This window comes from Athene noctua, chromosome 18, assembly GCF_965140245.1.
Source record: "Athene noctua chromosome 18, bAthNoc1.hap1.1, whole genome shotgun sequence".
Lineage (NCBI taxonomy): Eukaryota > Metazoa > Chordata > Aves > Strigiformes > Strigidae > Athene > Athene noctua.
Window position 1 is genome coordinate 822,590 of NC_134054.1, and position 22,922 is coordinate 845,511.

Genomic DNA, 22,922 nt, shown 5'->3' on the forward strand with positions numbered 1-22,922 from the left:
TACAGTAGACAGAGCTGGAAGCAGCTGTGGACTGTCACAACCTTTCAACATCAAAACGTGCCTTGGCCTCTGCTCCTGAGTCTGCTTCTTGTTTCTTTTCAGTGCCAGCTGCACTTCACTCCTCAGTTGCTGCTGATGTGATTCTCATGCACTCCCCCTTGGTCTGCATCAAGGGCTCCTGCAGCCTGGAGTTAGCTGGGGTGACTGTCAGTGAACACTGCAGACAGGAGCAGAGCTGCAACAGTGGGTGCAACTGTGTAAGTTGTTGTCGATGGAAGGATTTCCAGATGAATTTATGAGCCCTTGGTTACCACTAACCTGTTTTTGATTCATGGTGTACACAGCCCTGCAGTCCTTGAGGCTTCTGAGAAAATCCTCTAAGGCTGTGTGGTCTTCCTGAAACTAAGGGACAGAAGTTACTTCGAAGCCAGAAGCTGTCGGTCCTGTAAGAACATCAGCTTAGGCAGACATCTGTGGGCTTGTCTTTAACATACCTTGACACTGTCCGTCTGTCTTTCACCCAAACTAGAGGCAAAGAGTAATGCGTCAGAATAATCCAGATGAGACGGCTGATAGAGCACATGAGACTTCACGGATGTACGTGACCACTGTGCCTCTGCTGTTCAGATCAGGGTCTGAATGAAGGAAAAAATCTTTGGCAATTTCCCTCTTCCCTTCTTCCCTCATCCCCTTCCCTTCTCTCCAGAAACATATGGTCTGTTTAGCCTGTAGGTAGGCCAAAAGCAAAGTACAGCTGTGTGAAGAAGGAATGGAGGGGTACGTCCATCAGTTTTCTTCTTTCCTCTTGCCTGGGGCAATGCCACGTGGAACCTGTTGTGTGAGAGGTGACAAGGCTGCCCTTTGAGGTGATGTGTTGAGGAGGTGTGTTGGTGCCATGCAGTGTGTGAGAAATGGGCCCTGAGGGGCTCCAGACAGGGCTCCGTGTTTTGTCCGCTGCAGAGGGACTAGGAGCAGGTGGTGGCAGCAGCTGAGGGAATCCAGGGGAAGAAAGATGGCACCACTTAAGGGCACTATCAATGTGTCATAACAGCACTCTGTGTGCCAAAAATCATCTCTGCCAAGGAACTGCTGGTCCTTCATGGTGCATTGTAACTGTGACTTCTGGCAACTTACTCAGAGACTGATGTTTAGGGTTTGTGACTGCCAGGATCACAGACAAAAGCAAGGAAATGAAAAAAGGAAAGCAGTCGCCCTCTCTTGCTTCTCACATGGGAAGTTAGCTGTACTGAAAGGACAATGAGAGAAGCATTAAAAGAATGTGAGGGCAAGAGCAGGACAAGGAGCTCCTGCAGATGGAAGCGAGCACTGGCTGGACTACCAGTAGCCTCCACAGGAATGGCCAGCCTCTAAGTCTGCGGGTCTTCAATCCAGGGTTCACATAAGCTTCTCCCTTCTCCCAGCTAGGAAAAGTAAGGAAACTTGTTTTGCACCAAATTATCCCAAGCTTGTTCAGAAACAAACAAACAAACCAAAAAAAAGAAAAAACCCAAAAAACCAAAACACCCAAACAAACAAAAAAAAACCCCAAACGAAAAAACCCCAACAAAGAAAGCACTGCTCATAGTGTGTATGCAGAGGAATCTACGGTCTTTATTCTCTAGACATTGAGGTGGGTACAAAGACTCATTACAGAAGAAAGCGACTGACAGGTTCACATTTTGTGCATCCTTCGGGTCACTTTGTTGCATCATGACATCCTCACTCCTCCTCTTCTATCTTCCTATGAAACTCCCGGCTCTTTGCTCGGAGCTTGTTGACCTGGGACTCTGCAATGTCAGCCCGCTCCTCGGCTTCCTCCAGCTCGTGCTGGATCTTGCGGAATTTGGAGAGGTTGACATTGGACAGTTCCTCCTGTGCGGGGAGAGGGAGTCGGTGGTGAGGAGCCCAGGGCAGGGGTTTCACTCTTCCTTTGCCATGGTGATGAGAGGCTGTGCCTCAAACCTCCATCCCCCACCCACCACCGCTTACACGTAAGCCTCACACAGACCTCCTCATCCTCTCCCTTTTAGATGATTCATTGTAGACAGAGCACAACAAGATTTGAACATAAATGTGCTCTGGAATCGGGGAAGGAAACAAACTGAGCAGCTGGAAATCAGATTTTGTTAGCCCTGGAATTACATGTTCAACTGCATCTGCAGATCCTGAGAAGGGGTTAGGAATGTGTACGGGACAGTGAGTCCATGAGACCTCCTCCATGTCCCTCTCACAAATCTCCTTATCTGAGTCCAAAAGCCCTTGTCTCTACTGGACTGTTTGCAGGAGCAGAGAAGGCATGCACAGACATTTGTAAATTTGGGGGCTGCAGGACTTCCCTCGCTTCATCCCTCATTGCTGCATGCCCAGAAAAAGGCAAAGGCTCCTTGCACAATTCTAAATGCATTGCACAATGTGCATTGCTCGACAGGGTACCTCCAACACCTTCTCCCTTCACTGAAATTTCCCTGCCCGTTGGCAAAATGTGGAGTTCCATTCAGCAGATGAGCATATGCTCAGTCAGAAGGATTTCTTATGCAACATTTCCTGTGTTCCTAGGCACAGAATTATGGAGATCTGGCAGGCCACTTGCTTCCACTTAACTACCAAGCTTCTCTGGATTGCAGGGGGCACAGGCATCTTTCATAAAAATACTTATATGAATTTCACAATTCTGAAAATGTGTTCTTTTCAGAACTTCTTAATATATTGTACTATCAGTATTGTTAATAAGAACTCCCTCTTCCAGACTACTTTGTTGTCCTGATGTAAAGAAAATGCTGGGTGCACTTGCCCTCCTCATTAGCCTTCTTATTCCCTCACTGACACCATTCTCAAAGGCTAGGCTAACTCATAAGCATTTCAGAGAACTTGAAGCCCTCCCCATTATTGTCCAATGACACTTTCCAAGTTGCCTGTAGTGATCTCCTCAATGACCATGCTACCCAGTTGGAAAGTGTTTCTTTCCTAGCACTCAGAGTGATACTTACAGCCTCTTCGGATTGTCTCTTGTAGGATTTCACCTTCATCTGCAGCTTGTCCACCAGATCCTGCAGCCTGAGAATATTCTTCCGGTCTTCCTCAGACTAAATCAGTTGACAAACAGGAGAATTAGTTGGTTTCCCCACCATGCGAATTAGAAATTCTCCTTGCCATTCAAGTGCAAAAATGTTTACTTCTTGCGAGAGGGCATGTCAGCCCAAGGAGGCCTCCTGCCTTACCTGGTAGGTCAGCTCCTTCACCCTCCTCTCGTACTTGCGCATGCCCTTCACGGCTTCAGCGCTGCGCTTCTGCTCAGCATCAACCTCCCCTTCCAGTTCCCTCACCTGCAATGAGAAGCCCGGCTTTGGAGCTTCCGTGCTGCTTACTTACATGACACGTTCTCTCACGCACAACTCAAAGCCCTACGCACTCTGGCCTCCAGCTTCTGGATTTGCTTCTTGCCTCCCTTCAGTGCCAACTGCTCGGCCTCATCCAGACGGTGCTGCAGGTCCTTCACCGTCTGGTCCAGGTTCTTCTTCATCCTCTCCAGGTGGGCACTGGTGTCCTGCTCCTTCTTCAGCTCTTCGGCCATCATGGCTGCCTGAAGGGAGCAAAGGGTGAAAGCCATTTTGGGGTTGGAGACATTTGGGGGAGAACACATCCACCCGGAGCAGTGAAAGGAGCCCCCAGCTCACATCTGTGATGGCCTTCTTGGCCTTCTCTTCAGCATTGCGGGCTTCCTGGATCGTATCCTCCATTTCACCCTGAATTTGGGCGATGTCTGTTTCCAGCTTCTTCTTGGTGTTGATCAAGCTGGTGTTCTGTGTGAAGAGAGATAGCTAGACTTGTATTCTGAGGCCTGCAAAACCAAACCTAATGCTTGAGCTAAGGCTTTACTCTCCAAGCTTGCAATTCAAAATCTGGGATTATTTTAAAATGGTTGTTTACAAATTCAGTGGCGGGCTCAGTTCATGGGCTCTGAAGCGCCCCTTCCCTTGTGGGCAGCAGTAGAGAGTCCTTTCGAGCCCACTGTTCTGCCCTATCCTCCAGTGTATAGCAGCCCTCTGTGGCTGCCAAGTGTCAACACAGCGCCCTGACCTGGGTATGGAGGAGCTGCACACGTTCAGTGGCATCCAGGAGCTCCTGCTCAGCCACTTTCCGCGACCGCTCCGTCTGCTCCAGGGCTGCCCGTAGCTCCTCAATTTCAGCCTGCAGCAGGTTTGCTCTGCGCTCCACCATGGCCACCTGCTCCTTCAGGTCCTCCTGTGTCCTGAGAGCATCGTCCAAGTGTATCTGGGTATCCTGTAAAAGAGGCAAGAGATATTGCAAGGTGATATGACAGCGTGCGCTTGGGTGCCAAAAACATTAGTGATGTCACTTCTCTTTCTCTAGCTTTGCTGAACGGACCTTGAGCACTGCCTGCGTGTTTCTCAGGTTCTTTTGTGCCTCTGCAGCCACGCGGTTGGCATGGCTCAGCTGGATCTCCATTTCGTTCAGGTCTCCCTCCATCTTCTTCTTCAGCCGCAGGGCTTCGTTCCTGCTCCTGATCTCGGCGTCCAGGCTGCTCTGCAAGGACTCCACGATTCGGAGGTGGTTTCTCTTCATCTGGTCAATCTCCTCATCTTTCTCTGCGATCTTCCTGTCAATCTCAGATTTCACCTGGTTGAGCTCAAGCTGGAGGCGCAGGATCTTCCCCTCTTCATGTTCCAGGGAGGCCTGGACAAACGGACACAAACATTTGTAACATCGATAAAGCTACTGCTGCTTCCTAGGTGATTACATAGTATTTCGGGAAATACTGTCAGAACAGAGCAGGACCAAGGATTTTTCAGCCATATTTCCTCATTGCTCATATTTTTAGGGCAGACACCAGTGACTGTGGGTGTGTACCTCAGCTTCCTCTAGAGCAGCCTGGATTTCAGATTTCTCCTGCTCAATCTGCTTCTTGATTTTCTCCAGCTCATGAATCGCCTTTCCTCCCTCTGCAATCTGCTCCGTGAGGTCGGAAATCTCCTCTGCAAGGAAGGGTGAGAAGTGGCACGGTCAGGCTCAGAGCTGAAGCGGAAGGGCCCAGCCACACCAAGGTGACAAGTATCTTTGCAGACCTGCAGGCGGTAGTGGTGGACAGGGAGAAAGCCCTGCCAGGAGCAGAGGGCCAGGCACTTACGCTGCAAGTTCTTGTTCTCCCGCTTCAGCGTTTCCAGGTGGTCCAAGGACTCCTCATAGGCATTCTTCATCTTAAAGAGCTCCGTGCTGAGAGAGCGAGACTCCTTCTGGGAGGCTTCCAGCTCAGCCTGCGTTTCCTCATACTTCTGCTTCCATTCTGCCAGGATCTGAAGAGAAACGGGGCGTCAGTATGCAGGTGGCAGTCGGGAGGACATGCTCTGCCCAAGAGCCCCGGGGCTGGAGCCCAAAGACCTTGTCAAAGTTCTTCTGCTTCTTATCCAGAGCCGCGCAGGCAGCATTAGATCGCTCCACGTCAATCATCAGGTCCTCCACTTCATTCTGAAGCCTCTGCTTTGTCTTTTCCAGGGAGGCACATTTGGCATTCACAGCCTCAACATGTTCCTCTGCATCCTGCAGGCGCTGTGCCAGCTTCTTCCTGGCAGGAGATAAGCAGAGCTCCGGGTTAGAACGTAGAGCAGAGACAATTTTCACAAGAGGGCAGTTGGCCACCTTGGGGGCTTCGAGACTAGTGCTTTTCACAGTGTTCCAAGATTACAAGAAGCCTAAAGCATCTACCAAGACTTTTTCCTAGCACTTACTGATTATTTGTCATGTCTCAGCATTTCTAGCCATAAAGGCTCCATTTGTCCTTCTAATCCACACTTTTTCCACACCAAACTCTTCCTTTCTCTCCCTCTCCTCCCTCTACCACAATGACACTATATCGCTGCCTTCATCCCACCCCTGTCCTAATGCACTCGAAGACGCTCCAATTTCCCTGACAGGCTCAGCCTTCTCCAGCCATTCCGCATCCCGTGTCCCACGTACTTGGCCTCCTCCAGCTCCTCCGTGCGCTGGATAGCATCCGTCTCGTATTTGGTTCTCCACTGGGCCACCTCGCTGTTGGCCTTGGACAGGGCGCGCTGCAGCTCCCCCTTGGCTTCCTGCTCCTCCTCGTATTGTTCCCGCAGCAAGTCACAGTCGTGGCGAGCTGACTGCAAGGCGTGGGCCAGGGCGTTCTTGGCCTGTGGGGACATTGGGATTGGTAACCTGAATACTTGACTTGAGATGTCTCTTGACAGTGAAGCTGACAGTGAAATTAGAATGAAACTCTAATTAGGCAAATGCAAAGCTGGGAGATAATGAACATCAACTTGTTCAGGACGTGTTAGTGACAGGTGCTCTGGGGAAAGTAACCTGCTGTCTCTGTAATATGTGTCTGAATCCTGTCTTAGAGAGTATGGTAGAATCTCTTCAAGCCTTGTGGATGGCTTCCTCCAGCATCAAAATCATTACACTTCCTTTCCTCTCTGGCTAATGAGCAGGGGGCATGTGCATTACTGGTGTTCCCTCCAGCTCTACATGTGTTTGGGGAAGGAATGTTGCAGTAGAGTCATTCCAGACCTTTATTTCTTCCTCTAAATGTCTCTTGAGTTCTTCAATTTGCTGGGTAAATCCTTGCTTGCCCCTAGACAGCTGAGAAATCAGGGCATCTTTTTCATCCACCTGGCGTGAATATTCACCTGGGAAGAGCAAAGGGGGAAAAGTCACCTGGTTATGAATAATGTAACAATTTTTGCCTGTAAACACATGCAGTCATGAGTAGCCCGTAGAGGTCATATCAGCCATAACTTTGCACACTGTGTTATCCTCATGGCATGCAGGTCTTCCTCAGGAATAAGAAAATGTCACCTGCTTCCGTCTGCAGACGAGCTCTTTGAGTATTGAGGTCATTGATCATGCGCTGATTCTGCTCCTCCTTAGTTTTAATCTCACTCAGCTGGTCTTCCAGAGTGCGGCACATCTTCTCCAGATTTGCCTACCGAGCCAGAACAAGGAGGAGAGGAAATGAACACCTGGACTCTGCCTTATCCTCACAGCACGGACTTTGTTATGAAAACGTGGCTGGCAGATGTAGCCTGTGTGCCATAGTTTGTCCCTGTGGGCATGCTCCACTGCAATCCCGTACCTTGGCTTTGGAGACAGACTCCATGTTACTGGCCAAGTCGTCAATCTCCATCTTCAGCTCACTCTTCTCCTTCTCCAGCTTCTGCTTCACGCGTTGCAGGTTGTCGATCTGCTCCCCAAGCTCAGCTGTGCTGTCCGCGTGCTTCTTCCGCAGGGCGGCAGCCGTGGCTTCGTGCTGCAGCGTGGCCTCTTCGAGGTCACGGCGCATCTTCTGAAATTCTGCTTCACGCTTCTTGTTCATCTCGATCTGAGCTGCTGTAGCCCCTCCTGCTTCTTCCAGGCGCTCGCTGATCTCCTCTAGCTCCCTCGAGAGGTCAGCCCGATGCTTCTCTGCTTTTGCCCGAGAGGTTCGCTCTGCCTCAATTTCCTCCTCCAGTTCCTCGATACGAGCCTGGGGAACATTAGGGACCCTTCACACCCATGCCCTCCTCCTTCCTGACCTCAGACTGGTGAGAGGGGGCCAGGGACAGAGGCTTGCCTGCAGCTCCTTGATCTTCTTCTGTAACTGAATGCCCAGAAGTTGCTCATCCTCGATTTTGCTCTGGATCTGGCTGATTTCAAAGTCTTTCCTGTGGGCAAAGCAAACCGTGTCAGAGCTCAAAGAGGAAAGACAAGTGCACCAGCCCAGCACTCAGGTGCCCCACAGCCACACTTACTTCTTCAGTTTCTCATCCAGCTGCTGCTTATCATTTTCCAAGTCCATTATGGTGTCATGGGCCAGCTTCAGGTCTCCTTCGAGTTTCCTCTTGGCTCTCTCAAGGTCCATGCGCAGTTTCTTCTCTTGCTCCAAGGACCCTTCCAGCTAAAACAAACAGGACCATCATTGCTCCATCAGTCAGGTTTAACTCTATTACCTGTCCTGGTTTTGCTGTACACCTCTGTGCTTACGTCATCCACTTGCTGCTCCAGCTTGGTCTTAGCTTTGGTCAGCGTATTGACTTTGTCCTCTTCTGCCTGCAGGTCATCCAGTGTCTGCTGATGGGCCTCTTGGAGGGCTTTCTTCTCTTTTGTCAGCTTGGCAATGGTCTCATCCAGGGCTGCCATCTCCTCTGTCAGGTTTTTCACCTTTGAGAAGAACAGAGCAAGTGCAGATAAAAAACTGGGTTTTAAAACTTTATATTTGGGACAAAACAGAAGTCTTTTCTGGAGTTGAGAGTGACATCTTCTGCCTCATACCTTGTTTTCTGTGGCATGTTTTTCCTTCTCAACCTTGGCCAGTGTTAACTCAAGATCATCAATATCTTTCTTCAGCTCTGAGCATTCATCCTCCAGTTTCCTCTTCTTGGCTGTCAGCTCAGCATTAATTTCCTCCTCATCCTCAGCCCTTTCAGTCACCTCTTTAACTTTGGCTTCCAGCTGGATTTTGGTTTTGATGAGCTGGTCACATCTTTCCTCAGCATCAGCCAAAGCGTCAGCTTCCTGGTGGGAAAATACTGTTCTTAGAGATATGTTTTTTGAGGCAATATCAACATGCTTGCCTTTGTTATTTAGTCCTGGATAGCAATTTTGTAGTTAAAATTTGGTTTATATTCCAAGATAATTAAATATAATACAGAATTTCTTTTACATTGTTGGGTTTGAAACATCTGGTTTTGAAAGATAAAACCAAATAAAATTCTTTTCCCATCTACATGAATGCCCAAGTATTTACATATTTGTGCAAATATAGAATCCAGTATTATCCTGTAAAATCAAACATTAGAATGAAGTACATAAATTTGGGTTTAATTGTAGGAATATCTCCCACATTTATGAAGTCCTGACTGATAACCATATGCCAAGATAAATATAAATACCAAAGTCACAGTTATGCTCACATCATTCCTGTAGTTCTCTTTTTTCACCCTACTATCTTTCTGGAACAACTGCTTCTGATTTAGATTTTCATCATTATGACCCCAAAATACTCAACATCTATCAGCTTTGGCTTTTCTCTGTGAGATTCTCATCAGCTAAAAAGAAAAGGAGTTGCTGCAAATTTTGTCTCTAGGCTTTGTATTGCAACAGATGTCCTGTGTTATTTGTTATATTTTGTTTCAAGTTTCAATCTAGCAAAAATGATATGAAAGAAAAATTCTCATTTTAGCATCGAGTCGATTTTTTCTTCTTTTTTCAGGTAAGAGTCTTTAAAAAGTGAGGCATGCAAATTTTCCTATCTATCACATGCACTGCATAGTATTACTCTGAGGATATAGTCTTTTTTAACTCTGTGAATGATTTCATTTAGAAACATAACATTGCCTCATTGCAGATGTACCACAAACTTTATGTAATGATTTTGAGTGATTTAGGAGGGTGAGAATATTAAATTCTGTTTCCTCTCGGTTCAGTATTACAACATTTCTAACAGCCAAGCCATCACCTATACCAGAAAGAAACAAATTATCATGTTTAATTGGAGAATAAAGGGAGGAAATAAATGCCCTCAACTTATTCTAGTAATTCCTAATCATGTGTGTATAAGCATACACAGTTTTAGGGAGGTAGGAAAAAAATAATAGAAGAACAAATTTATATTAATAAAAGTCAACTTTCTTGACAGCTCTGATGCATTTTAACTGAATGTAAATGCTAGAGACCTCAGTATGTGCCACAGAAAAGTCTCACACATGCAATATTTTGACTACAGACTCCTGATGGTCCTTACTGAAGCTAGTTATATCTTTAGGATCATGACTTAATGAAATACATTTGAATTGAATGTAATTATACCTTCTATGTGTCTTTTCAAAATGAATCGTAAATATCAGCCTGATTGATAGTCATAGTTCAATTAGGATGAAGCACACTGATGTTACTCACAGCCTGCACTTGGAGCTGCAGGTCATTCTTCTCCTGCACCAGTTTCACCATTTTCTCCTCCAGCTCCTTCCTCTTTGCCTCAGACTTTGCAAGCTCTTCCTTGGTTTTCTCAAACTCTTGTTTCATGTTGGCCATCTCCTTCTCAGATTCTGCACTCTTCAGCAAGGGCTTGATCTTGAAGAACAGCTTCATCCAGGGCCAGTGCTTCACGTTCATGAATGCACGAATGTTGTACTGGATGCAGAAAACAGACTCTCTGAAAGGTAAGTTGAATTAATATTAAATATTTAGACCATGATGACACAATAAGCCAAATACAGTGAACTTAATTTGAAGAAATGTCTACCTCCTCTGCACCATTCTCTGGTATTCGACTCTCATCAGGAAGCCCCTGCACCTGGCCTGGGTGCGAGTGATGAGCTGTGCCAGCTTCTCATCCCTCATCTCCTCCAAGAGGCCTACCAGCCCAGCTTTGAAGAACACCTTAGGTAAGAATATGAAAACAGGCGCAGTGTATGTGCTTGTGGTTCAGTGTACCCTGGTACCTGTCCCCCTTGGCAGATAATATGGGAAGTTAAGAGAAAGAGCAAAACCACAAAGAATGTATGTGGTGATAGACCCTCTTCTATATCTCCACGCTTCCAGTCACTTGCAGTTGAGGAATGATAGTAGCCAGACATTTTGCCTTTGTTTTTATTAATCCTTGATTCTTTTATTCTACAACTTTGTGTTAAATTATGAATCCTTAATTATCCCTTAATTAAATCATCCTATGGCAATGAACTTCCATTTTATTCAAGTGTTGGGTCAATATGTACTTAGATGACTTCTTTTAAATACACTATTGGATCATTTCACATACTCTCTGAAGAATCTAAGTAGCATTCTGAAATCATGCAAACCAAAACCACACAGTACTTGAAACAAACAGTTCTCATACCTTGGTGTGACCAAATTTGTATTGAGTGTGGTCTATATCAATTGATCCAAGAAGTTTCTCACAAGCCTTCTTGCTGTCAATGAACTGTCCCTCTGGGATAGCACTTGCATTTAATACTTTGTATCTGGGGGAGAAAATGGAAGGACTTGCATTGGATAAAATGATCTTAAGGGTCTTTTCCAACCTAAATGATTCTCTAATTCTAGTAATATAAAGATGTCTGTTGTTGAGACCAGTTGTCTGGTACACTGCAAGAAAGAACTGTTGAGAACATAACAGTGGTGCTAAACATAAACTTTAGAGAAGGCTTTAGTCTCCAAGGGTGAAACTTAAATTTTACAAGCTACTGAAAGTGGACAAAGTTATACAATAAGGGAAAGAAGTCTGACCTCTGTTTAAAATCTGCATATAAGACTCTGTTGGGAAATCCTTTCCTGCAAATTCGGATGCCTTCCAGCACACCGTTGCACCGCAGCTGGTGAAGCACCAGTTCATGCTCCATGGCACCTAGCAATTCAGAACACAAATATATGCTATATTCTGTAATAGAGGGGAAGTGTTGCACCGTACTGAAAACCTTCTATACATGAGATTCTTACCAGGTGTTTTCGTTTCATTTGGGATGATGCAGCGTACAAAATGGGGGTGGGTGCTTCGCAGATTGGTCATCAGCTTGTTTAAATTCTCCTGGGAGAGTCATTAACAAAAGTTTTTATTAGCAATTGTAATTTCCACTATAAACATCAAGTCCTCTGAAATGAGATAATGAGATACCAGAGAAAAATTAGCTTGCAGAATCCTGAACTGAAGCCCCCTGCCACCAGATTCTCTAACTTTCCACAGATCTTTGCTGTTATTAATTAGTTATATAGTTCTTGTGATTAATCCGTAGGAAATACTGTACTCTTAAACATACAGTATGAATACATTTCACCAGCTCTACTGGAATGCTTTCATTAGAAATTATATCCATCTTCCATTGGATGTACCCAGAGAGATAAACTGGTATTTCTATGAGGCAGTTTGAAGCATACTACAGAATGCATTTAAGATGCATCACATGGAGCACACCACACAGAACCTTCCTGTTTTCCCCACTGGAAGTAAAAAGAACAAAAATGACGAGCTAAGTTTTACATGTCTAGATTACAGGTTTGTCTTGTAAGGTAAAATAAGAAAAGGTGAGAAGAACCCCAGCCTTGCTTTGTAATGAATATTGGTATACTTATATATAAATAATTATCACCTATAATTAGCAGAGGGAAGCAAGTACCTCCAGAGGACATCACAGAGTACATAAATTAAGCAGCCAGAACATTAACATAAGCTAAAACATGTCTAAACACTAATATGTCTAAACAAGAGGGATAGAGGAAGAAAGTTTGAAAACAACAGAAATGAAACCCAAATGAAACAAATAATATTTCTCCTATAATATTACTGCTTAAAGTCTTATGATCTTTAAACATAGGCTTATTGCATTATTTCTGAATGATGCATGCTAGCAATAATTTCCCACTTGCAAGGCCAAGCCACTACAGCTATGATTATTTTTCTTGGGGCTTATACACACATGCCCATGTCCTGTTTCAGAGCACTGGCTAGAGGCTGTCAGGTGATCAAGAATCATATGACAGCAGATCTGCAGAAGAAATTAGGCTATATCAAGAAGGAAGTCCTAAATAAAAGGATGAATATGTTAACAAATAACCTCAGAAGAGACTAAGTATTTGACCTGGCAGTAGTATATGGAGCAGCTGAAGCAGCAAGACCTGGTTATGACAAAGAACTGTCAAGTATCTGACATCTTAAAAATCTATAACCCAAGAAGTGGTATTATTTCAACTATAAGAGGTTGATCCCTGAATCATGGATAAAAACTAGAGTTATGAATGGAGCAAACAGGTCACCCTCCAGACCAGTGGGCAGATTGCTGTTAAAGGGCAACAAAAGGTTCCAAAGACAGAGGTGGACATCTGAAGAAAATCTGATATATTTTAGAAGTTTTTTATATGACATTCTTCCATCTGGAAATGTCATCCTGGGACAAGTGGACAAAAATAAAAGTTGTGCAATCAGTGGAATGCAGCATAAATAGATTACAGTGGATTTATTCCTAGCAAAATATGGCCCAAGAACTTCAAGATCTTTTAACACAGATAAGTCAAGAAAAGACCAGCCATTTTAAATGGTGGGTGTACTCCTCATCTTAGGAGAAATAGTGAACTCTCTACTGTACCCGGAAAAGAGCTGAAACAGTCTGGAAGGAAGAACCTTTCTTCTTGCCACCTTTCTTGCCACTACTAGCCTCTGAAAAAAAAAAAAAAAAAAAAAAACAAAAACCAACAGGTTTTATACTTATGGTTTTGCCTTTTACAATTCCTTTTTCTAAGCATACATCAGTGAAAATACGGGATTCATAGAACCAACCTGCTTCTGCTCCGCCGTAGTTGGCAAAGAGTAATGCCAATGTCTTCACCGATGATTTCTGGTACAGCCCAATGACAGTTTCATTCAGGGGATCCTTGTTCTTCTCAAGCCAGCCAGTGATGTTGTAGTCCACTGTGCCAGCATAGTGTATGAGGGAGAAGTGGGCCTCAGTCTTCCCTTTGGTAGGCTTGGGCTTCTGGAAGTTTCCAGACTTGCCCAGATGCTGGTCATAGAGCTTGTTCTTGAAAGAGGTGTCAGTTGCCTTGGGGAACATGCACTCCTCTTCCAGGATGGAGAAGATGCCCATGGGCTGTAAAAAATGCACAGTGAAGACAGACTGTAATTTAGTTTTCAGGGCAATCATGACCTTCACCTAGGCACAGTAGTGGAACACAGACTGAGATACATATCAGAAAATATAATTATTCAATTAAATTTTCTGCTAGAATGTGAGATGAAACATGTTGATACTTGCACTTTTTTAACACCAAATGAATGATAAAGATTAATGGAAATTCATTCAGTTTCTGTTGCGAACGTGCTTTATAAATCAGAGCACTTCTTTGTTATCCAGAGGGACTCAAAGCACACACAGATGTCTTGCACAAATTGATTATGAGTCAACAATACACCCTTGCAGCAAAGGTAGCCAAGTCATTCTGAGCTGCATTAAGAGTGTTGCCAGCACCTCAGGGGAGGTGATCCTTCCCTTCTACTCATCTCTGCTGAGAAACATCTGGAGTGCTGTGTCCAGTTCTTGACTCCCCAGTACAAGAGAAACATGAACATAGCAGAGTGACCAAGGAGACAGTCCACAAAGTTATTTAAATGATTGGAACAACTGACATGCAAGGAGAATCTGAGAGAGATGGGTCTGTTCAGCTGGGGAGAGAAGGCTCCGTGAGAGCTCATTAATGTGTAAAAATATCTAACAGGAGGAGATAAAGAAGACAGATCTAGAGGTTTCTCAGTGGTGTCTAGTGACAGGACAAGATAGAACAGGCATGAACTGAAATACACAAAATTCCATTCTGTTTAGAAGAAATCCATTTAGAGGAAAAAATCTTATTTATTCTGACGGTAGCCAAAAGTTTGAACAAGTTCCTCAGAGTATCTGTGAAGTCTCCACCCTTGGAGATAATCAAAATCCAACTGGACTTGGCCCTGAGCGATCTGCTCTAGCTGATTCTGCCTTGACCAAGGTGGGTTGGACTAAGTGATCTCCAGAACTGCCCTCAAACCTCAGCAGCTCTGCAATTCTGTGATCCTGACTACTTATCATCCTGCCAGCCACTGAACTTTTCATCTCATGTGCAGTGCAACTGCCTTCTCATTATCAGTCAAGGGATGCACGTGTAAGAGCAATTGTGTGCTGACAGTTATATACATCTTCTATGTTAAATTTCCAAAGATATAGCTATTCTACTGTACAAGCACGAGTCTGTTAGAGCTGAAAGGTGAGGAGGACACACTGACCTGGAAACTGACTGTTTTGGAAGAACAGTCTTATTGGGAGTTTAACAATCATTTGGTACCTGAAACATCAGTACAGACTTGCTGGCACGAAGCTGTGTGAAATTTCCTTGTCTCACTTGACAGTGAAAATTAAATACAGAACGAGATATTTTGAGTAAAAAAAAGCTGAATATTTGGACATGAACATAGAAGATCCCTTTGAAAAATAAGACCAAGTAATTATAGAATTACCACACATCTAATGCATTTGAACAGGAAGGATACCTTCTCAATGAGCTCAATGCAGGCAGCCAGGTCCATGCCAAAGTCAATGAATGTCCATTCAATTCCCTCCTTCTTGTACTCCTCCTGCTCCAGCACGAACATGTGGTGGTTGAAGAACTGTTGCAGTTTCTCATTGGTGAAATTGATGCACAGCTGCTCAAAACTGTTAAACTAGAAATAAAATAAGACAGACCCATCTTTGCAAGATGCAGCAATAATAGTAAAACCTCATCATTTAAAAATACGGAATGCCATCATCTTGGCTTCATTGTCAAGTTTGTGCATCTCTTCAGTCTGCTTTATGGCCATGTAACAAAACAGAAATGCATTAAATTAATTGTCCACAAGGAATTTTTTTAAATTGATAAAAATATGAAAATAAATTATATTTCATGTTTAAACAGAGACCAAATCACATGGAGAAAGAAAACATGCTTAGGCCTATCATGGTATACATGTTTTATATACTGTCTTGTGCTTGATCATTTAAACCAAGGATTTTTTCTGATTGGACCATACTGTACTTTTCAGTTTGCACATCTTGAAATAAGACGAGTCGTTTGAAAGGTCTTTTTTTTTTCTTTATGACAAAAAAAATGCAGATAGCTGCAAATAATTATGTGATGATATGACATCTTCTTTAAAAACATCTCAGAGTGATCATAACATCCAGTTGTCTCCTCTAAATAGCTCTTATCAAATCTTTGTTACTTACATCAAAGATCTCGAAGCCAGCAATGTCCAGGACACCAATGAAGTACTGTCTGGGCTGCTTCGTATCCAGCTGCTGGTTGATGCGAATAACCATCCACAGGAACATCCTCTCATAGACAGCCTTGGCAAGAGCACCTACAGCATTGTGCACCTATAAGAAAAATAAATGCCTGGAGTTACCATACACAGCAGAGGAGAATCAAATGGATCTTAATTCAAAACATGGCTCCAGGTTACCACATGTTTGTTACCTGCTGTGCAGTTTGACCCTTGGTCACATATTCATTCCCAACCTTGACTCGGGGGTAGCAGAGGGCCTTGAGCATGTCAGCTGAATTCAGGCCCATAAGGTAAGCAGCTTTGTCAGCAACTAAATAGAAATGGGAAAAAGGAAGAATTTAGTATCACATAGACTTTGAAACATGGAGTATTCTCTAAAGGCTGCATGGTTCAGATTTCTGTTCTTTGAAATCTTTCGGCAGACTCTCACAGTAGGAATTTTTGTAACATCAAAGTCATCATTATGCATATTGAGCTTTTCTAAAAGAATTTGTGTTTTTAAATCTTCACTGAAGCATGTAGCAAGTAATGATTGTTTCAAAAATCTCCTGGCACAAAATTGGGAGCTTCAGCTTGTCAGTCTGGATATTTGTAGTGCATGTGTAGCTGAGGAGCTGCAGTGACAACAGTTAGGTACTGTTCTACATTCAGGTAATCAAAACCACCCAGTATTTAGGGTTGAACACAAAGACGATATTTCTGTTCTCTTTCAGATCCAGCGTCTACAACCCTTTCTGAGCTTTGGTTTCTAATGTTCAGTAAAATGCATTGGGATTCATCCTTTTACCTATGGCACTTCCCACGTTCTGCCTTGTCCTTTAGCAAGAAGAGCTGTTGCTCAGAGAGATGGAAACATGGATTGTTGGTCCTGCACCAACAAAGGAGAGCAATCAAACACACCTCTCACACCAGAGTTCCCTGCGCATCTGACAAATGAGGGTGAATAGGAAAATGGTTCCCCATTCTGTTAGAGCTGAACCACTTAGCTGTTTCACAATTGCAAGCCATATTACAACAAAAATATGAATAATAATGTTAAAGGAAGGACATCTTTAGTTCCTAGCTTCCTGTAAGTGTATAAAGGACAGTTTAAACTATCAATTGTTCATACCATAAGATACAAAAATCCTGATGTCAGAGAACTAGATGTACTGAGAAGACAAGGGACATATTTTTTCTGGCTTACTGTTTTCCTTGGGATCCTAAAATCTAACAAAGAACAGCTTTTCACAGAATCACAGAAATGTCTAGGTTGGAAAAGACCTTGAAGATCATCCAGTCCAGCCATTAACCCAACACTGTCAGTTCCCAACTACACCAGATCCCTCAGCACTAAGTCGACGCTACTCTTCAACCCCTCCAGGGATGGGGACTCCCCCCCTGCCTGGGCAGCCCATTCCAACGCCCAACAGCCCCTTCTGCAAAGAAATGCTTCCTAATACCTAGTCTAAACTTTTCCTGGCGCAACTTGAGGCCATTCCCTCTTCGCCTGACGCTGGTTCCTTGGCTCCAGAGACTCATCCCCCCTCTCTGCACCCTCCTGTCAGGGAGTTGGAGAGGGCCAGGAGGTCTCCCCTCAGCCTCCTCTTCTCCAGACTGAACCCCCCCAGTTCCCCCAGCCGCTCCCCAGCAGACCTGTGCTCCAGACCCTGCCCCAGCTCCATTGCCCTTCTCTGGCCACGCTCGAGTCATTCAGTGTCCTTTTTGTAGTGAGGGGCCCAAAACTGAACCCAGGAATCGAGGGGCGGCCTCACGAGTGCCAAGTACAGGGGTCAGATCCCTTCCCTCTCCCTGCTGGCCACACTAATCCTGATACAAGCCAGGATGCCATTGGCCTTCTTGGCTACCTGGGCACACTGCTGGCTCCTGTTCAGCCAGCTGTCAATCAACACCCCCAGGTCCCTCTCTGACTGGCAGCTCTCCAGACACTCCTCCCCAAGCCTGTAGCGCTGCTGGGGGTTGTTGTGGCCCAAGGGCAGCCCCCGGCACTTGGCCTCACTGAAGCTCATGCAGTTGGCCTCAGCCCATGGCTCCAGCCTGCCCAGGTCTCTCTGCAGCCTCCCTACCCTCGAGCAGATCAACGCTCCCACGCAACTGGGTGTCGTCTGCAAACTGACTGAGGGTGCACTGGATCCCCTCATCCAGATCATCAATAAAGATGTTAAACAGGAGTGGCCCCAACACCCAGTGCTGGGGGCACCACTCGTGACCGGCCGCCAGCTGGATTTAACTCCGTTCACCACAGCTCTCTGGGCCCGGTCAGCCAGCCAGTTTTTTACCCAGTGAAGTGTGCAATTGTCCAAACCTCGAGCAGCCATTTTTGCCAGGAGAATGCTGTGGGAAACGGTGTCAAAGGCCTTACTAAAGTCAAGGTAAACAACATCCACAGCCTTTCCCTCATCCAATGAGCAGGTCGTCCTGTCATAGAAGGAGATCAGGTTTGTCAGGCAGGACCTGCCTTTCCTAAACCCATGCTGACTGGGCCTGAGCATCTGGTTGTCCCCCATGTGTTGTGTGATGGTACTCGAGCTGCTCCATCAGCTTCCTAGGCACCGAAGTCAAGCTGACAGGCCTGTAATTTCCCAGATCATCTTTCCAACCCTTCTTATATATGGGCCTCACACTGGCCAAGTTCCAATCTGTTGGGACCTCCCTGGTCAGCCAGGACTGCTGGGAAATGATGGAAAGCAGCACCCAGCCAGCTCCTTCAGCACCCTCGGGTGTATCCCATCTGGTCCCATAGACTTGTGTATGTCTGTGTGATGCAGCAGGTCACTGACTGTCTCCTGGTCGTTCCCCCAGTCCCTGTCTTCTGGCTGTGGAGGCTGGATTTCATCAGTACAACTAACCTTGTTATTAAAGACTGAGGCAAAGAAGTCATTAAGCACCTCAGCCTTCTCCTCGTCACTTGTTACCATATTTCCTCCTGCATCTAGCAGGGGATGGAGATTCTCCCTGGTCTTTCTTTTGCTGCTCACATACTTATAGAAACATTTCTTGTTGTCCTTGATTGCTGAAGCCAGCTTAATTTCCAGCTGGTCTTTAGCCCTTCTGATTTCCACCCTGCATAGCCTCACAGCCTCTCTGTAATCACTGTGTGTGGCTAGCCCCTTCTTCCAAAGGCTGTAAACTCTCCTTTTCTCCCTGATTTGCAGCCAAAGATCCCTGTTCAGCCAGGGTGGTCTTCTCTGTTGCCAGCTTCTTTTACAGCACCTGGGGCCGCCTGCTCCTGAGCCATTAACATTCCTTCTTAAAGAGCGCCCAGCCTTCCTGGACCCCTGTACCCTTCAGGAGAGTCTCCCAAGGGATCCTGTCAAGCAGGTGCCTAAACAAGACAAAGTCAGCCCTTCTGAAGTCCAGGATGTCAGTTCTGCTTCCCCCTCTCCTGGAGTCTCTGAGAATAGAGAACTCTATTATTTCATAATTGCTGTGCCCTAGTCGGCCTCCAACCACCACATCATCCACTAGTCCTTCTCTGTTCACAAAGAGGAGATCCAGCAGGGCACCTTCTCTGGCTGGTTCACTCACCAGCTGTGTCAGGAAGTTATGTGTCACACATACCAGGAATCTCCGGACTGGTCTCGCTCTGTTGTGTCATATTCCCAGCAGATGTCTCCCACAAGAACAAGAGCAAGCGATCGTGAGATTTCTCCTAAATGCCTATAGAATGTTTCATCCACCTCTCCGTCCTGAGTGGGTGGCCAGGTACCCTCCTGGTAGGTACACTCCTACATCTGCACTATTGGCCTTCCCCCTGATTCTAACGCAAAGACACTCCACCCCGTCTTCACTACACTTGTGCTCAAAGCAATCATAACAGTCCGTAACATAGACCACCACCCCACTGCCTCTCCTTCCTTGTCTGTCCCTCCTAAAGAGCTTGTAGCCATCAACTGGCACACTCCAGTCATGGGAGACATCACACCATGTTTCTGTAAGAGCCACTACATCATAATTTTTTGCTGTCTTCCACATATATAGTGGTCTACAGAATGGTTAATTATTGAGTTTGATAATACCTTCTGTGCCATCGGGCTCTGCCTGCTCCTCTCTTGGTTTCTGCTTGAACTTCAGGTTCCCGTAGTGCATGACAGCTCCTGTCAGTTTGTAGATGGCGGTCTTTTCATCAGCAGTAAAGCCCAGGATGTCAATAGCACTCTAGTAATACAAACAGCAAAGTGAAATATCTGAATGTTATGTGATGTATGACTTGTGCCTGTTGACCTCTTTTGTAAGTTACTTACATCTGTAGCCATGAGCTCCTCCTTGTCATCAATGCTGGGAACACTGATCTCACCTTGACTCACAAAAGGGTAGTCATATGGGTTGGTGGTGATGAGGAGCATTTCTGAAAATCAGTGGGTTATGGGTTAAATTTCATTGATTTTGTAATGTAGTTAAATGTCGGTAAGTGATCTTCCTCCAAAAAGCTCTGTCATGCCTCCTACCAATTAGCTCTGGCTTCTTGTTGGAGGTGATCTGATAAAATATGTGGTAACTTCTTTCTGCCTTGAGCTGGAAAGTGACTCTGGACTTCTCCAGCAGATCTGGCAAGGAGGGTGGAAAGAGTTAGGCATGGAAACGCACGTGGAGCTGGGAATTTAGGAAAGAATGGGATCAGGCCAGGAGAGTGTCTTACAGGTTTCAATGTCGGCAGAAGCCAGTTTGCCTGTGGCCCCAAAGTGGATTCTGATGAATTTGCCCTGTTAAGGGGAAAAAGAAGCATTTCAGGCTCAGTACATTTCATTGCCATCTCCTTATGTGAGAACACCACTAGCCCATCATCACTGCTGTTATAAGGAGGGGGCATTTTGGTCCAAAGCAACAACTTACAAAGCGGGAGGAGTTGTCGTTCCTCACGGTCTTGGCATTTCCAAAGGCCTCCAGCAGTGGGTTAGCGCTGATGATTTGATCCTCAAGCGTTCCCTGCAGAATGATCATTATTCAGTTACAGCGTTTAGTTGACATGGCAATTACATGTTGAGAATTCTGTCTGTTCTTCCTCACTCACCTGCATTTTGCCTGACTGCTCCTCCTTCTTCTTCTCCCCACTCGCTGCAATTGTTGCAAAGTACTGGATGACACGCTTTGTGTTCACAGTCTTCCCGGCACCGGATTCTCCGCTGTGAAACCAAAGAGAGAAGCAGAGAGCGTGTGGTCAGGCGGGAGGTCCCCCAGCACCAGGCAGCCCCACAGGGACCCAAGAAGGGATCTACATACGTGATCAGGATCGACTGGTTCTCACGATCTGTGGAAAGACAGAGAATGAAAGATAGTGTTGGCCGTTGACCTGGGTAACACTCAGCTGAAGTAATGCTGTAAATGGAAGTTGGGTTTCTTCAGAAAGTCCAAGAGTACCCAGTTCCATGTCCTAACAATAGTAAATATAATCCCAAATGGACGCACGGAGCTGACAGAGGCTTCATGTACAAATAATACACAGTCCTGAGTCCATGCATGCTCCTGGGTCAGTTTCACTTGAAATCTATTCCTGCATAACTAGATCAAGTTTTCAGTCAAACATCTCTGTGGCATTTTTAGCTGGTTTGTCATATGCTCCAGTGAGACCAGTGGGGCTCTTTGGTTTAGATTGCTGTGAGGGAGGTCAAGCACTCACCAGTCAGCATGAACTGATAGGCATTGTCAGAGATGGAGAAGATGTGTGGAGGGGCCTCCTGGCGCTTCTTGCCTCGGTAGGCCAACACCACCTCCGGGTTGTACACCGGCAGCCACTTGTAGGGGTTGACAGTGACGCAGAAGAGACCCGAGTAGGTCTGTGAGGAAGGGAGACAGCACGTTGGCTTCCACCTACCCTGGCAGAGCAGTTCCTCCTCGCTGCCCAGAGGAAGACTGCTGCTGGTACTTACGTAGATCATCCAGGCTGCGTAACGCTCTTTGAGGTTGTACAGCACAGCGGGTTCGTGGAGGTGGGTCATCATGGCCATGTCCTCGATTTTATCGTACTTGGGAGGGTTCATGGAGAAGATCTGATCATCCTTCACGGTCAGGGTCTGCCAAAGAAACAAAAGATCCATGTATGTCAGCTAAGAGCTCACAGTGACAATCAAATAGTGTCCTTCAGTCCTGTCTTTCACTCACCTCTCCACCTTCAGTCTTGACAGTCACCTTCCCTGACTCCCTGCTCTGGATTGTCCCTTTCACAAAGGATTCCTTAGGATGGGCCACAAAGACCGATGACTTGGCATCAAAAGGCTTGTTCTGGGCTGCAATTCTTTCCTTCTCTGACTTTCGGAGGTAAGGAGCCGCCTCCCCAAAAACAGCCATCTCAGAGTCTCCAGAAGCCATGTCTGCACTTTACTGAAGGTACGTCAGCAGAGGACTCTAATGGGGAGAAACAATATGGCATTTATGTCTATTTATGTCTGTTCTGTAATACTGGAAAAAAATTTATACCCTGTGCCTTGGTTTCTCTTCATGCTCTGATATTTAGAACATCTAACATGAGTTAACTAGAGACAATTTTTAGGTCCACTTTAAAAATAATAGGTTTTCATTGATGTAGTCTAGCTCTTCAGACATTTAAGAGAGCAACTTTTAATGACCTTTCAGAACTGTTGGTTTGGTGCTTTAAGAATACTGCATCTGTAAGGTAAGAGTGAATTCATTGAGCAAGATTCACCAAGACATAACTATTCGTAATAGAAATACATTTAGGGCATTTTGTTAAAATGATGAACAGTGAAATAACATTTCTGAAAAACTAGGTTAAGCAACATACAGTCTTGGAAAACATTGAACATGTGGGACTTTTACCTGTTAAATATAATGGCAACAGAAAGGCAGTGGGAAATTAATGAACTTTGATAATGAAGTTGCCAGCTGAAAGAAAAGGGCAGGCTTTGTGTGCTTTTCGTATTCTGCCATAATTTAATCTGTTGCATGCATTTGTCATTCTTCAGTACAATACCTAAAAATTTTCATCCTCAAAGTTCTGACTTGTGTGAAATAAAATTCAAGCATTGAAACTGGAATTGTCAATCCTGTATTAAGATCTGAAATCAATACTGAAAAAATCAAGGAACAGGTGAGCACTCAAAACTTTAAAAAAATAAGAGTATTTCTTCAGATGCTTTATTAAACATGTCGGTAGCTAATTTAGCCA

The 22,922-nt window shown here is 45.2% G+C and overlaps 1 protein-coding gene across 1 annotated transcript; it reads right to left on the reverse strand.

Annotated features, from left to right (window-relative positions):
- Positions 1 to 1,173: 1,173 nt before the first annotated feature.
- LOC141967949 (myosin heavy chain, skeletal muscle, adult-like) lies at positions 1,174 to 22,105 on the reverse strand. The gene is made up of 38 exons (XM_074922226.1): positions 21,899 to 22,105; positions 21,667 to 21,810; positions 21,417 to 21,573; positions 21,020 to 21,047; positions 20,811 to 20,922; positions 20,633 to 20,725; positions 20,439 to 20,502; positions 20,248 to 20,346; positions 20,044 to 20,147; positions 19,819 to 19,957; positions 15,991 to 16,109; positions 15,741 to 15,890; positions 15,026 to 15,196; positions 13,286 to 13,595; positions 13,095 to 13,165; positions 11,455 to 11,542; positions 11,245 to 11,362; positions 10,856 to 10,979; positions 10,262 to 10,398; positions 9,916 to 10,171; positions 8,290 to 8,532; positions 8,002 to 8,178; positions 7,770 to 7,915; positions 7,592 to 7,682; positions 7,115 to 7,504; positions 6,838 to 6,964; positions 6,550 to 6,668; positions 5,974 to 6,170; positions 5,398 to 5,581; positions 5,147 to 5,312; positions 4,870 to 4,994; positions 4,387 to 4,695; positions 4,078 to 4,281; positions 3,675 to 3,800; positions 3,410 to 3,580; positions 3,219 to 3,323; positions 2,988 to 3,083; positions 1,174 to 1,872 (listed from the first exon to the last, which is right to left on the reverse strand). The coding sequence occupies exons 1-38, from the start codon at positions 22,103 to 22,105 to the stop codon at positions 1,720 to 1,722; spliced, it is 5,820 nt and encodes a 1,939-aa protein (XP_074778327.1). The 3' UTR covers positions 1,174 to 1,719.
- Between the last annotated feature and the right edge of the window lie 817 nt (positions 22,106 to 22,922).

Excerpts from the sequence above, each read along its gene's own strand:
- LOC141967949 (XM_074922226.1), bottom strand. The coding sequence starts at position 22,105 with ATGGCTTCTGGAGACTCTGAGATGGCTGTTTTTGGGGAGGCGGCTCCT. Across the intron at positions 20,923-21,019 it reads AACCAGTCGATCCTGATCAC|CGGAGAATCCGGTGCCGGGA; the intron begins GTATGTAGATCC and ends TTGGTTTCACAG. Across the intron at positions 13,166-13,285 it reads CTACGGCGGAGCAGAAGCAG|AGGCTAGTAGTGGCAAGAAA; the intron begins GTTGGTTCTATG and ends TTTTTTTTTCAG.